The sequence below is a fragment of the Copadichromis virginalis genome, linkage group LG18, assembly GCF_057382275.1.
Source record: "Copadichromis virginalis isolate Kocher_CV1m ecotype Utaka linkage group LG18, C_Virginalis_male_GT1.1, whole genome shotgun sequence".
In the NCBI taxonomy this organism is placed as follows: domain Eukaryota; kingdom Metazoa; phylum Chordata; class Actinopteri; order Cichliformes; family Cichlidae; genus Copadichromis; species Copadichromis virginalis.
Window position 1 is genome coordinate 31,148,232 of NC_140635.1, and position 14,373 is coordinate 31,162,604.

The window sequence follows — 14,373 nt, forward strand, 5'->3', positions numbered from 1 at the left end:
GGGATGGCTGAGGTCCTTCACGATATTCCTGGCCTTGGTCCAGCACCGCCTGCTGTAGATTGAGTGCAGGTCAGGGAGCTCGGAGCGGATGGTGCGCTCAGCTGATCGCACAACCCTTTGTAGAGCTCGTCTGTCCTGCATGGTGCTGTTCCCGAACCAGGTTAAGATGTTTCCCGTCAGGATGCTCTCTATGGTGCACGAGTAAAAGTTCCTGAGCACCTTGGAAGGCAGTTGGAAGTCTCTCAAGCGTCTGAGGTGGTAGAGACGCTGTCGGGCCTTTTTCACCACGGTGTTGATGTGACAGGACCATGACAGGTCCTGCGTGATGTGAACTCCGAGGTATTTGAAGCTGTCCACTCTCTCCACTGGGCACTCGTTGATGACGGGGGTCTGGTAGTTCCTCTCCTGCTTAGTGCTGAAGTCCACTGTTCTGTCCTCACTAGATGTGGGCGTGATTTAGCTTATCCAGTTTGACAGACAGTGAACAGAATGAGAAGAAGAGAATGCTTTGAACTGAGATTCTTCTTTACTTCGATCTGCATCTCCAGTTTACAGGCCATGTTACTGAGGCTTCTTATACATGGTATCCTTTATCCATTTTCATTACTCTCCTTTCTCTTTTCTTTTTGTAAAACTAAATAAACACAAAACAGATAATTACCTTCTCATTCACTGAACATACATAATGTACTAATTGAAACTTAGTTTTCATGACAACCAGCAAAAAACATAAATCTTAAGGTTGCCGAAATTAAACATAAACATCACCTTCAGTTAACTAGCATTATTGATCATAGCAAGTTAGCAAACACATGCTAATATACAGTCGCTAGCACACAAGTAGCTTTACAAATGAGTAATGACCACACAGCTGAAATAGTAACTCAGTATATGCACATTACACATGCATCACAAATCAGATAGTTAAGGTTATAGTATGTAATGAAAACTTACAGGCATGCGTGGGCAAAAGTTTCACCTCCACTGAGCACTTGCAGCAAACTAGCTGGGCATAACAACTTCCCAAGTACCAACTGTGGCCACAAGAGGGTGCCAAATCATACAAACAAAAGCATATTACCACATTAAAGTTATACCAACACATCCACTATCAGCTCCTTTGTCTTACTGACGTTTAGAAGGAGGTTGTTCCTCTGGCACCAGTTCTCCAGATTCCTAATCTCCTTCAGGTAGGCCGTCTCGTTGTTATCAGAGATCAGGCCCACCACGACGGTGTCGTCAGCAAACTTGATGATGGTGGTGGAGCTGGTAGTGGCCACACAGTCATATGTGTACAAAAAGTACAGCAGGGGGCTCAGAACACACCCCTGGGGGGCTCTAGTGCTGAGAGTGGTGGAGGCTGAGACATGTCCGCCCATCCTTACCGCCTGTGGTCTGCCAGTTAGGAAGTTGGAGATCCACTGACACATAGATGAGCTGAGTCCCAGATGCTCCAGCTTGGTGGTGAGTGTGGAGGGAATTATGGTGTTAAATGCAGAGCTGTAGTCTATGAAGAGCATTGTAACATAATTCCCCCTTCTAGTGTCCAAGTGAGTAAGTGATGTGTGGAGGAGATGAGAGATGGCATCGTCTGTGGAACGATTTGGACGGTAAGCGAACTGTAGTGGGTCCAGTGTGTCTGGTAGTGAAGAAATGATGAAGTCTCTGACCAGGCGTTCAAAGCACTTCATCACTACTGAGGTGAGGGCTACAGGGCGATAGTCATTGAGAGAAGCAGGGTGGGGTTTCTTCGGGACAGGAACAATGGACTCTTTGAAGCATGTGGGGATCACCGACTGAGATAAAGAGATGTTGAATATCTCAGTGAACACAGGAGCTAGCTGGTATGAGCAGTCTCTGAGGATACGACCTGGGATGCCGTCTGGTCCTGCTGCTTTCCTGGTGTTCACTTTCTTGAAGGCTCTCCTTCAAGACCTATAACACTGAAGGGTCAAGCAGCAGCATGTATGAATACCACTGATGGAAAATGAGCTTTGAATTACAAGCTGGAAACTTGACGAGTGACATGACTGTTTGAAGGCACTGGACGTGATATTTGCCATGCTGGGAGTTAACCTACAAGAAAAGACTGAAAGATCAACAGAGAAGAAACAGAGAAGAAGAAACAGCTGAGTGGGACTGTGTTTGCTGGAGATTTGAAGGCCACACAGGACACTGTGAGAAGAGGGACAGGGACCAGTGAGAGGTCAAGCCCGGACGAGTTCGAGTGAGAGAGTACAGGATATAATTGGATTGAAAATGGAAGCTGAAATCATGGAGGTTTAGAAATGTCCACCACATCACAACAAAAAAAAAGAAAAGAAAAAAGAAAAGACCGAGAAAAATAAATACATGAATTAACAATTACGTGAATGAATAGAAAACACACATACACAAATTGTTACATGTGAAATTATTTTTGGAAATAATCAGAAGTGAGACAGTTTGAATCCACAGCTCAGTGCAAAGAGGCATGAATTAAACCTGATTAGAAAATACACATGCAATGAAGAAGCAGCTTACACTCGACATTAATATGACCACATAACATAAATGCAATGAAGAACACGCTTACACTTAGGAATGAGAATACTTCTCGGTGCAAAGCAGACCTGGATCAATTTTCCACATGCAGCAGTCGGAAGAAAGTTATAGGTTAACATCACTGGAAACGTTCAGGCAAGTTTCTGGTTGAAGTGTTTACAGCGCAGTGTGTCACTAAACCTCACCAGTGAGCTCTAACTCCTGGCTGAACACAGAGGAATGCTGTTATTTAATGTGGGAAATCAAAATTTGGGTTAGCAAATTTGGGAAAGAGAAAACTGACTGTTTAGTCTGAAACACTGCGAAAAGAAACATATACACAATCACACACAAACAGAAAGTGCATTAACCTCATGAAGCTCATGAAGATTAGACAGCATCTTTAGCACGTGAGAAATAAAAATAATTTAATAAGGTGGTAATGTTTAAACATGCATTTCTTTTGACACGGCAACTTCTTGAGAGATGACTTAGTATGCAAAGTAGTTGAATGACTCCGGACAGGAAAAGAAAAAGAGGAACTTGAGTTTCCTGTCTGACTGTAGGCGTGAAGCTTGCACTGGAAGAGACACTGTGACTGTGTGGCGTTTAACAAGATTTTCTGTGTATTGAGCAGGTGAACATGTGGCAGGTGATTTTGTTTTGTGCTTTGATGAGCTAATAATCAGCTCTCTTTTTTCTCATTTTTGTTCTAAGCAGGCCTGCAAGATTGAATTAACAGCGCTGTAAAAATTTCCGGGAGAACAAATATAAGGTGACCTTTTCCAGATTACAACTGGCTGAGGAGAAGGCTACCTGTGGGAACCTGATCAGGTTGTAAGTCCTTGTCTAAAAGGATTGCGGTCAATCCAGTCCAAGAGCATAAAGAACTCTTTTCCTAAAAAACAAAATAAAACAAATGAATGAGCTCATGTTGCTGAGGGTGGAGAATCTGATTATTTGCGCGGGAGTCTCCACTATCAGCAATATCTCGTGTGAATGCGTGTGAGTGAATGTGTGTGACTGGACCAAGGTTAGGATGAATAAATGTGGACAAACAATTTACCATGCCAGCAAGAGAAAGGGGATGCTTTGCTTTGTTTTGCTTTTGCCATGAGGAGTGGAAGACTTAATTCTGGGGATGCTGGTGTTTGCTTTGAGAAAATTTCTGGGGTTAGATTATGGTATTACATTATATTGTTGGGAGAATGCCAAATGCTAAAGGGGAAACATTTTTTGAATATAACTCATGTTACCATTAACTGAAGAAACACATGACTGATAACTGTCCTGTTTTAGGTTTTCTTTCTTATAACACAGATTGGATCATAAGTGGGGAAAACTGAGTATGAAATGTGAAGATCAGGTTAACACACAGGTTTTGTTTCTAGGAAGTTCCAAGGATGCTGGCTCTGGATGGAGCCAGGAGTTCGAAAAGATTTGACATGATGATTAAATTGATTTCATCCCTTAAACACATGTTTGCAGGCCTGGAGCAGATATACCTGAGAGGAGGATCGCTGATGTGTTTAGTCAAATAATATGACTAACCTTTTTTCTTTTAATTTCCTAAGCTCTGGTGAAGCATTTTCAGTTTGTGACACATAAGAGGTGTCAAAATTTCAGGTTTAATTTGAAATAATGGGTTTTTATGATTCAGGTGCGGTAAAACTTATGCATAAGTGATTGCTTATATGCTTAAGCTTAACTGATTGAAAATCTCTGACTTGGGTTGGATGTATTTTAGTAGATTAAGCATTTATAATCATTGTATACATACATTGCATGATTGTGCTCATTAACAGAGTTGATGTTCAGTCCATTTAAGGTCATAAGCTTCAATGAGCGCGATGTCTCAGTCGATATATTGTGTAAGTGACTTGGAGCATAGAAGGATAAACTGCGTACACGCTTACAAACACACGATTTAAACATAGGCCAGGCCAAAGGCCTGGAATTCATTAAGCTTTTAACTGTACAGCTTTTAACTTGCAGGTATGGCGTGGAGTGTAGTGAATGAATGCATAACAGGCTTACATACACAAACATCACATAGGTTTATTTTCTAGGGTAAAGGTGGAACACATCTTGCTTTGTCTTTGCTTAGCAACTAGTGATGTAGGTGTTAAAGATAAGCATGCCATGAATAAGTCAACAGCAAACGTGTGGGGGTGAGACGGCTGAAACAAAAATGTTGCAGAAACTTGTCTAACTGTCTTAACTGTAACTTTTGCACGTTATGTATCTGCTGGAAGCAAAAAGAGGCGTAAATCCTGATAGACAAAATTTTGGAGTGTGCTTTCTAGCGGAGATTTATGCTGATATGAGGATGGTGTATATTTTACCCTAGGTGTGTTTAATAAAATTAAAAGTGTTGCTCACACACATAAAGAGCATTGAGATTAAGTAAATTAAGATTAAGTAAAGTTAATATAAAGGATAGAGCCCAGAACATGATATTGTGAACCAACTTTGAATAATTAAAGGACCTTAGATGAACACAGTAGATTAGTGAGGTGTAGCAGAGAGAGGCGTTTTGTTTTCTATCCTTTACAGGAGAAGATTTCAGGACCACAGCGACACAGGGGTGGCGAGAATCCTGGAAGCCCGAGACCGAACGGAACCAACCAGAGAAAGGGGAACCCCAAAAAGAAGAACAGAGCACAAAGACACCTAGTTGTTTACATTGCAAAGAAGATCAAAAGCTTGTTAGACACAGGTTATAATGGGAGCATAAAAGTAATGAGAGGGACTCTAGGAATTGTTGCAGGATTTTTATATTATGTAAATTGCCCAAACACAGTGTTCAGGCCGGATAGGTGCTACCCGTTAAAGGGGGCGAAGAAACCAGGCCTAAGTTTAAAGAAGAAACGAGGTAAATTTTTAAAGAGGAAGCAGGTTAACTTTATAGAGGCTGTTTCCAAACCAGTGACGAAAGTAAAGTAGGACCTTTTACCAGAAAAAGCTAATTGTATCTTTTGGAGTTTACAGTGTGCACTGAGGGAAGTCAGGAGTGGTTTTAAACTGGCATTGAAAGAAATTTAAACTGGGATTCTAGTTGAAAAGGGGGTGTCGGAAGTAGGTTTAGGACAGCTCACAGCCCGGCGTAAATGCAAGGTGCTGTCTCACACCCTGATTTATTTGTTTGATTTATTAATTGTGGATAGAAGTAATTATGACAAAATAATAAGGAAACATTGAACACATACAACCCGTTGAGGGGACAGATAGGGTTGGGCAATTGAAAGGTTTCATTTTGTTTAGCATAATCACTTATGTTATACCCTAGGCTTTTAACATGTAAGTAAACTTAATGGGATAAATAAGGAATTAGTTCATTTCTCAAGAGAAAAATGAAAAAGGAGGACTGTTAAGAATTAAACAGATATTTTTTAAGGCTTATCTGCTCATTAGAGTGTTTTATGAGAGGCCCAGACTTGACTAGGTCACAGGCTGACCAGAAACTGCATGTTTTTTGTAGAATATGAGGAACAGAGTGAGACTAAGTCTAGACAGGTTGCCCTGGCAACAGACCTTAGAAAGGGGAAGTTATTGCAAGCTGCACAGGAAGTTTTAGTGCACAGGCATACTAATAAATCAGACACAGAAAAGAGGAACTGAGTAGAAGGAGTTCGTTTGTAATGAAACTGTGTGTGACGTGTGAAGTACCGAAATAACACCATATAAGACACATGTGGAGCTTCAAATGTTAGAGATCCTGCAACTGGCGTTTGGGCTGTGCAGGGGTCTCTCTCTTCCGGAAGATGATTGAATAAAAAGAAATATAAAATGTTTTGACCACTATTAGTCGGGTTTTCTCTGTTCTATCATGGGGACAAATAAATCGGGGCTAATTACCTAATGATGTTCTTGGGGATTGTGGCTGATCCACCACTTTTTCCATCATCATCTCACTCCATGAGAAAAGATCGTGCATGGAGCTCCAGGATGAGGTTAACTGATGGTCATTTTATATTTCTTCCAATTGCACAAGCAATTCTCACCTTCTTGCTGATGATCTCGAGCCCATTCTGGCCTTGTTAGGGTCTACAACTTTATCTCCAACATCCTTTGACATCCTTGGTCCTAAAAATGGATTCTGTGGACAGGTGTGCTTTAGACACAGAGAGGTGAGACTAAGAGTTCGTGTAATTGATTGATTTTAATGTGTGCATCATATGGACACAACCAATTTGGGGTAGCAAGAATTCTGGCTTGGTTGTAGGGGATCAAATACATTGCTTTGCATCATTGGGAGAAATAGCTTTTATGTAATGTGTCTTTCTGGACTTTTGGTGGATGTTTTGTCTCTCACTGTTAAAATGAAACAAAAACAAGTGAACAGAGACTTTTCATTTCTTCGTGGGCAAAGTAAAATAGTCTGCAGGGGGATCAAATTATTTTCCCCACTGTAGAGGTTTCATTGCCGGCTTTTGTTCAATGGAACATGCTGCACTATGGCCACCATGTTGCTCAAGAGGAATCAGGCTTCATAATGGTTTGTAACATGTAACAACATCGTTATGTCATGAGACCTATTATTTGGCAAAAATAAACGAGGCATCTTACCAAAATAAATTTACAACATGTTCTGAGCATTCAGGTTTATTGAAGGCACGTCAGTTAAAAAGAACACATTAGTTGCAGAGGACATATACATTCATTGTTAATCAGCTTTGTCCTTCAATTAAATTCATGTTAAAACTCACATATTAGGGCTGGGTATTTACTTTTTTTTCTTGCACAGGAAAATAAAAGGAATTTACTCTACGTGGCAACAATTTTCAAAGTTCCATTAATGAAGAAAACATTCAATCACGTTTAAAATCTGCCTTCCTTGAAGCACCCTTGCATTCTCATTCAATATAAAACCATTAGAATATAACCACGTATATATTAAATTTAATAAATCGGAGATACAGATCAACCAGATTTTTCATTTTCAAAACTGCTTACCACTACCGCTAATCTACAATAAATCACATTTCACATCAATATTAAATATATTTAAATTATCCTAAAGGATAGAGTTCAAATTCTCCAGTGTATAGCTACTGATTGGATTGTATTCATCATCAGGTTCATGTGGTATATAACTGCTTCACATACTTCATCAGCATGTGAGTTAGTGTTTGATAAACTGGCAGGATTTCACACCCTAGTGTCACACTGACTGACTCAGCAGTCTGGTTTTCTTCCCTTTGTCATCTGCATACGACAGCTTTGCAGAAATTTCAATGACTTTGAATGTGTTGTCTCTTTTTTGTTTCGGTCCCTTCCAACTCCTTCATGCAGGCAACCAGGAAGTCATGGCACTTAAGAGTATACTCTTCAGGAAAATACCGGAAATGGCCAACATGGGAGCTGGAGACAAAATCAAAACTGTCCACAGGGACACCTTTCTGCTTCAAAGTCTCCAAAAAGCCCTCAATATCTTTGTGCCTAATCACCTGGTCATCCCTGGAGTACAGGAAGAAATGAGGCCAGGCGGGCGGCCTGTCCTGCACGGCATCGTAGTGGTTCTTGTGAATGTACTTGGTCAACGGGTACAGCACGATTCTCAGAAGGAAAACAGTCACAGCAAAGAGAACTAGGAGGATGTACCTTAAAACAGGACTTATTTTTGGACCCAAGGTGGCCGTCAGTGCACGCAGGGCCCCACGGACGTTCCCGCTACCTGGAGCACTGTCCACGATGGCCCCGACAACAGACAGCGAACTGAACTGTTTGTCACTGTGTAGCAGTTCTACAATGTAGCGGTAAAGCATGAAGCCACCATTGCTGAACGTGTGAAAGAAAATAGGACTGTTCTCCACCTCGTAGTCATAGAGGATCTCCAGCAGTTTGAGAGCCGTGTTTCTCAGCTCCTTGTATCCAAACGACTCAGAGATAAAGACAGTCTTCAAAGGAGCTGTGTAGCGGATGGTGACGCAGCCCTGCAAGCATGGAAAACAAAGACAATGAGCATGAATGAGAGAAGTGGATGTATAAAAAACTGGCCAGTCCTGTGCAACATTTATAATGGCAAAATCCTCATGAAGGGATGAGAGCAGGTGATTTGCTCGTGTCATATAGTTTGAACCTGTTCATTATAGATGGAGCTGTATTTCGAGAGGTGCTTGTCTTTGCATCCAGCCCAGCCCAACAGTATCACAACTGGCTCCTTTGTCCCCTGCCAGTGTCTCTCTGAAAACAAGGCACACGATTAAAACACACACAAAACAAAGAAATAAAGAAAATAAATCAGGCAAACAGTTACAGAAAGCTAGGCTAAATTAGCTCCAACTGTCCAAACAGTTGGAGCTAATTTGGGGGGGGAAAAACACATTTTTAACGCGGCTTTGTAATTCACAGCTAGCGTGTAGGCTAAGCTAACAGAGGCATGAGCATACAGTACAATGAAATGTTGCTCACCCGACGTCCCTGCATCTGGAAACACGATGTTGTAGTCTATTTCATCGGCTGCCATTTCTGATTGCTAGAGTATCAGCTGCGGTTCTCTGACGTTAACGTTATCTCGCTCATTTGGCCGTTACAGAAAAATAACTGTAACTGTGCCACAGAGCGCTGAGGTGAAGCCTGTGTGAACCAAAGGAGACACGCACACTAAAGGTCCGCTGACTGTCACCAGCTTCTCCACTACACACACTCCTTCCTCCCGAACAGAGTGTTTCTTCTTCGTTGCTTTTTTTTCAGCAGCGTCAAGATGACCTTACTGCCCGTTACCGCCCTCTTCTGCATGCCAGGCGCAATTGCGTCTACAATTTTGCTTCTGCTCGTTCAGCTCGTCTTTCATGTCATTTCTCAGTGTGTGTCCCATAAACGAAAAACTACTTGAAAAAGAAAGAAAAAAGTAACAATTGTGCATAAAATACTGTTTTTTTTTTTCAGATAACTTGTCATTGTAATAGGTTTTCAAATCCCCTTATAATTTCTGAGGAAAAAAAATCTAAGAAGTAACACAATCATTTGAAATATTAATTTTAAATTAAGCTAAGTTCAGTTCCTAACTACTGATTGTTCAATATTTCATTATCATTCATTCATTTATCAAACTTAACTCTCTATGTGTGTTTAACTGAATGGCGAAGTCCATATATGTTATCATTAAGTAGAACCTAAAATGCATAATTTATCAGTTCACTTATCACATTTCAAATTGTTCATAGATAATCACCCACAGGATGTTATAACTTCAATTATTTAAAGTAGTAAAAATCTGATTAGATGATTTGGGGCCTGTCTTATTGTAGCTCAGCTAATAGCACTTAAGAAACCCAACAGATTTTCTTCTTCTGACAACTCCTTTAGGATTGCTACAGTACGTTTGCTTCCGTATCACCCTATCCTTCTCATACCAACCTTCTGCATGTCCTCCTTCCCTGCATGCATAGATCCTCTCTGTGAGCTTCCAATGTTCCTCCTGCCTGGCAGCTCCATATTCAAAATCCTTTGTTCACTGTATCCACTATTCCTCCCCTGTACCTCCAAACTTCCCTTTTAATTATAAATCACACACCCATGGATTGTTTTTATCTTAATTACTGACGATTGCCAACTCACATTTTAAGAGCAGAAAAACACATTTAATCTTTTAATCAACTGTAAGCATAATATGGGATATTTTTTCAAACGCAAAGCTGCATTGATTTTAAGAAACTGGGTGCTCATTCACCATTGTTGTTATAATTCCTCGATACTCAAGGGATCTTAAATGTAATATTTGACAAATGGATTAATGATTGCATTAGAAGGTGGTGCTCTATGAGAGTTTGGTCAGTGGTATCAATTCCTCCATCCTCCAGGAACATTTCCCCATTAGGATAAAATGATGATTACACCAGAACTGTCCTCTCATTCACAGTCAGGAGCCAACCTGCCGTCCACTCACAGCTTAGTGCTGCTGTGTTTAGGGCTAAATGCTAACTGCATATGCCTAAATGCTGACAATGACTTAGCATGCCAACACTGAAATAACACAAATTAAGCTGAGGCTGAAGGAAAAACTAATATATTGACACTGGTTTCATTTGATCTGGACAAAGGTTTTGACCAAGTATGGAGACCATGTGATTTGGGTGAACCATGGCATTTACAGAAGGTCAATTACAAGCAAATATATTTCAAACAATAAACATCCCCAATGGTCACTGGATTCAAGTCCAAGTCTGTGGGATTTATTCCTTACAAACCAAGAGAGACAAAATTTAACACCTTCTGCCCCACACCATCTCCATCTTCTGCATGTGGGCCTTGGACGACTTGGAGAAGGTACTCTTTACCACATTGAGAGGCGCTACCTTGCCGCTCAGATAGACCTTGTTAAGACAGGTAGGAAGCCACGACTGCTCCTCCTCCTCCTGCTCCTTGTCTGCTTCTCCAGCTTCTTCCTTCCTGATGACGGTACAGGAGTAGGCGAAGATGTATCCTGTCATAAAGGCGTCAAATCCTGCCCGATGTGTCCCTGCGTCAGCATTCTTCTTCTGGGTTTCAATCCCAGCTGAGCGGTCATTCGTCTTTTCTCTCCCTGCTCCTGTCCCACTCACTTCGCCACTTTTTCCATCATTTGTGTTGTTTTTTGTGTTCCGGCTGTCATCAATTGAGGCTGTTGTTATGTTCTCATCACACACACTGTTCCCCTTGCTGTCAGTCGCCAAGCTCTTTCCTTCACTCTGTGGGGTGTTTCCATCACTGTCCATTGCTGGCAAACCATCTGGGCACATCTCAGCAACTGTCCCTCGCTGGTTTCCTGGCGGATCTTCTGGATCCACTTCCATGTTGGGGATTTTATTTTCCGGAGAACCATCAAAGATGGAGGAGCCCTCTCCTTCACTTCTCTTCTTCTCTCTCTGTCTCTTCCTTTTCTTCCTCTTGTCATCCTTATTTTTCTCGTCCTGGAAAATGATGCGGTCTGTGTCATGGGATAACGGACACTTTGTGCCATTCGGACACCAACCAAATGCCTGGCAGACAAACAAACAAACACAAAGTTAGGTAAATTAGTAAAAACACACACAATTTCATGATATCTATTTGGCTCCTGCATTATAACAGACATACAAAAATAAAAAATAAAAAATAAAACACACACACAGGAGAGAAAAGAGCACTTTAGTTTTCCACAACTGTACAACTGAAGATCCAAGGTTGAAACTTACAGAGAAGCGCTGACAGATGTCAGTCTGTTCCTCAACAGAAGCGACAGCTGGAGACTCCCTGTAGTCCACATAGGTGGACATGTGACCAGCATACTGACAGAACTCTATGTGAACATGAGGTCCATTTGTTCCGGAGTCCACACTGCGACCATTATCCAGCTTACTGGGGAAAAGAGAACATGATATGAAAGAAGAGGGACAGATAGCTGATTTTGTTTGGCTTTAAAGGACAAACAGGGTTAATGTTTCAAAGACAACGTACACTGACATAATTATGGACACCAGACTTTTCTGCTCTACTCCAAATCTTAGCACCTTCATCATCGACTTAGCCAACAGGTTACAAAAAAAATGAGTTATCAATTATTTTAAGAGGTGTTAAAGGGCTTTGTTCTTTGGTTTTACATACTGGTAACTGCTGCATTACATCACAGAGGACACACGTGGAACTGTCCTGTTTACCTTTTAGAGAACTTAATTAGCGTCAAGTTGTGCAAATTATATCAGTGGCAAATTAATGTCCACTATAAAATTCAATCAAAACACAAAAAATAAATAAATAAATAAAAATTACTCACCATTTCTTGTAGGCGTACTCAAGATAGGAGGCAGAGAGTCGAAGCTCAAATTCTGTGACATATTTGGTGTCGTATATCCCAGCAGGAAACATCTCTGACAGGTCAGCAGTGAAGGTGGCCAGGCGCTCGGGCAGGTGAGCATAGAAACTCTAACAGAAAAAAAACACAAACATTCGTCAATCTTCTCAAACATCTCTTTGACCAGGAAGTCATTAGAAATGTTGAATCAGTTTTGTAAAACATATCCAGGCCCAAGACAGGCAGCATTAACCTTGGAGTTTTTCCTTTTATTGTAAATGTACACTACACAGACGTGCTCTGGCTGTGAACCCAGGACCATCTTGATGTGAAACAACAGTGCTAAACATCAGTCTTATAGAGTAAAAATAAGAGTTCTATTATTATAAATGCTTTATAAATGTTAAAGGTATTTAGAAAATGTCATAAACAGATTTCACATCTTAGGAAAGTGAAAACAAGACAACAACTTGCACCTGGTACAGAAAAGCCATGTCAATGAGACCATTGTGTAGCACCAGGGGCTTCCGAGCACGCAGCAGCTCAGTGAACAGTGCTCGGATGTGAACGCCGCGGTCATCTGCACCTCCCTTACGAAGAACAAAGAACAGAGAGGAAAATGAACTGACATCAGAGGCAAACCTACTACTCCTCCCTGGCGTGATAAGTTAGACACCTTTTATTTTATTTATTTATTTTTTAAGAAAAAGGTCAGCAGATGTAATATTATTTGAAAAAGTAAGTACACCTTTTGACTGAGCAAGCTCTACATCCTTGTAGAGCTTTTGCATAAGTGCGTGTTAGTCACTGTACATGTGATGAGCTGGACAGAACATAGTCGTGGTAAATAACAGAGAAAAGCAGCAGAGTGAACACAGCGGGTACAGAACACTCAGAATGGACGACACAACTCAAAGCAGCAGGAAACTTTACCTTATTGTTGCCCTTGCAGTACGGGATTCCGTGGCCGTACTGCTTGTTGAAGTCAAATCCGTGCTGCACCAGGAAATGCACTGACTGGGGCTCTATGATGTACTCCTCTGAACATAGAAGGGTGAGGTTATACACCTGCACCAGGTACGAGTCTGCAGGCTGGGGGAAGAGAAGGAAGGATGAATCACCTGTGGCATTTGTGAAATCTGCAGTGGCAGTTTCTGTAATTTGATACAGATCTAATAGCGTTATTTAAATGTGTATAACAGTCTAACTGGCACTGCTGTACAAACATGTTACACTTATGAGTACGGTGTAATAACTGGTTTAATGTGTAGTACATGACAACATTTAAGCCACTCTAAAAGGATCATTTTGCACCTTTTGATCAAGTTTCTTGTAGCAGGCGATTCCCAACGAGAGGATGGAGCGGGACCGAGCTGCATGACATATAGCTTTGTATCTGTCCTCAATGGATCTGAAATATTACAAGAGCCAGAAAAAATACAAGCATCTACTTCCCAAGGCTTCTTGCACAACCTACTAATACTATTTCAGCTCAGAAAGACCTTTACTCACTCAGCCAGCAAGGACTTCCTGTTCCCAAGACCGCTCAGCTCCTAAAAAAACAGGAATGTGAATTTTCTGCAAACTCCCACATTACCATCTGTGCATCTAAAGTGGCGAGAAACCTGGAAGAAACCAAATTCTTTCAACACGTAAGAACTTGTAATTACCGTGTCCAGTGCAACGAAGGACGCCGTTTTAATAGCCACGACCATAGCAGGCCAAAGCTCTTTAAAGTTTTCATTCTGGACATCAATGACAGGAACTACCAGCGAAGATGCCATGCTTGTCTTAAACTGCAAAGTTGCTGACGACTACCTGAAACATGAGCTAGTTTATCTCAGGAAGAGTTTTAATTAACAGCTGCTGGATTTCCGAGACATTACTCGTCGCTTACTTGTTACAGTGTCTTTAAAATCGCAGTGTTTACTTTAACTACTGTTGTTTTTGGGAGTATTTAAATGTATCAACCGCTAACAACTTCCAAAAACATTTCAACGTGCTTCTTTGGGTCCTGTGACAAAATATCTCACAGCAGTTCGACTGTTTCCTGACTCCAAATAAAGAGCACTTGCCACTAAATACTTGCAAAACAA

At 41.1% G+C, this 14,373-nt stretch overlaps 2 protein-coding genes across 3 annotated transcripts; both read right to left on the minus strand.

The window, feature by feature from the left end:
* Positions 1-7,112: 7,112 nt before the first annotated feature.
* tmem53 (transmembrane protein 53) lies at positions 7,113-9,272 on the minus strand. Its single transcript, XM_085439784.1, has 3 exons — positions 8,938-9,272; positions 8,606-8,709; positions 7,113-8,459 (listed from the first exon to the last, which is right to left on the minus strand). The coding sequence occupies exons 1-3, from the start codon at positions 8,990-8,992 to the stop codon at positions 7,758-7,760; spliced, it is 861 nt and encodes a 286-aa protein (XP_085295910.1). The 5' UTR covers positions 8,993-9,272; the 3' UTR covers positions 7,113-7,757.
* Positions 9,273-10,518: 1,246 nt separating this feature from the next.
* Positions 10,519-14,310, minus strand: toe1 (target of EGR1, exonuclease). 2 transcript variants are annotated; one of them, XM_085439041.1, is made up of 9 exons: positions 14,175-14,310; positions 13,948-14,095; positions 13,790-13,830; positions 13,592-13,688; positions 13,211-13,369; positions 12,754-12,867; positions 12,260-12,408; positions 11,682-11,844; positions 10,519-11,486 (listed from the first exon to the last, which is right to left on the minus strand). In XM_085439041.1, the coding sequence occupies exons 2-9, from the start codon at positions 14,059-14,061 to the stop codon at positions 10,731-10,733; spliced, it is 1,593 nt and encodes a 530-aa protein (XP_085295167.1). In that variant the 5' UTR covers positions 14,062-14,095; positions 14,175-14,310; the 3' UTR covers positions 10,519-10,730. The 2 variants fall into 2 exon arrangements, with proteins under 2 accessions (XP_085295167.1, XP_085295166.1); XM_085439040.1 differs by having other exon boundaries at positions 13,948-14,310.
* Positions 14,311-14,373: the final 63 nt, after the last annotated feature.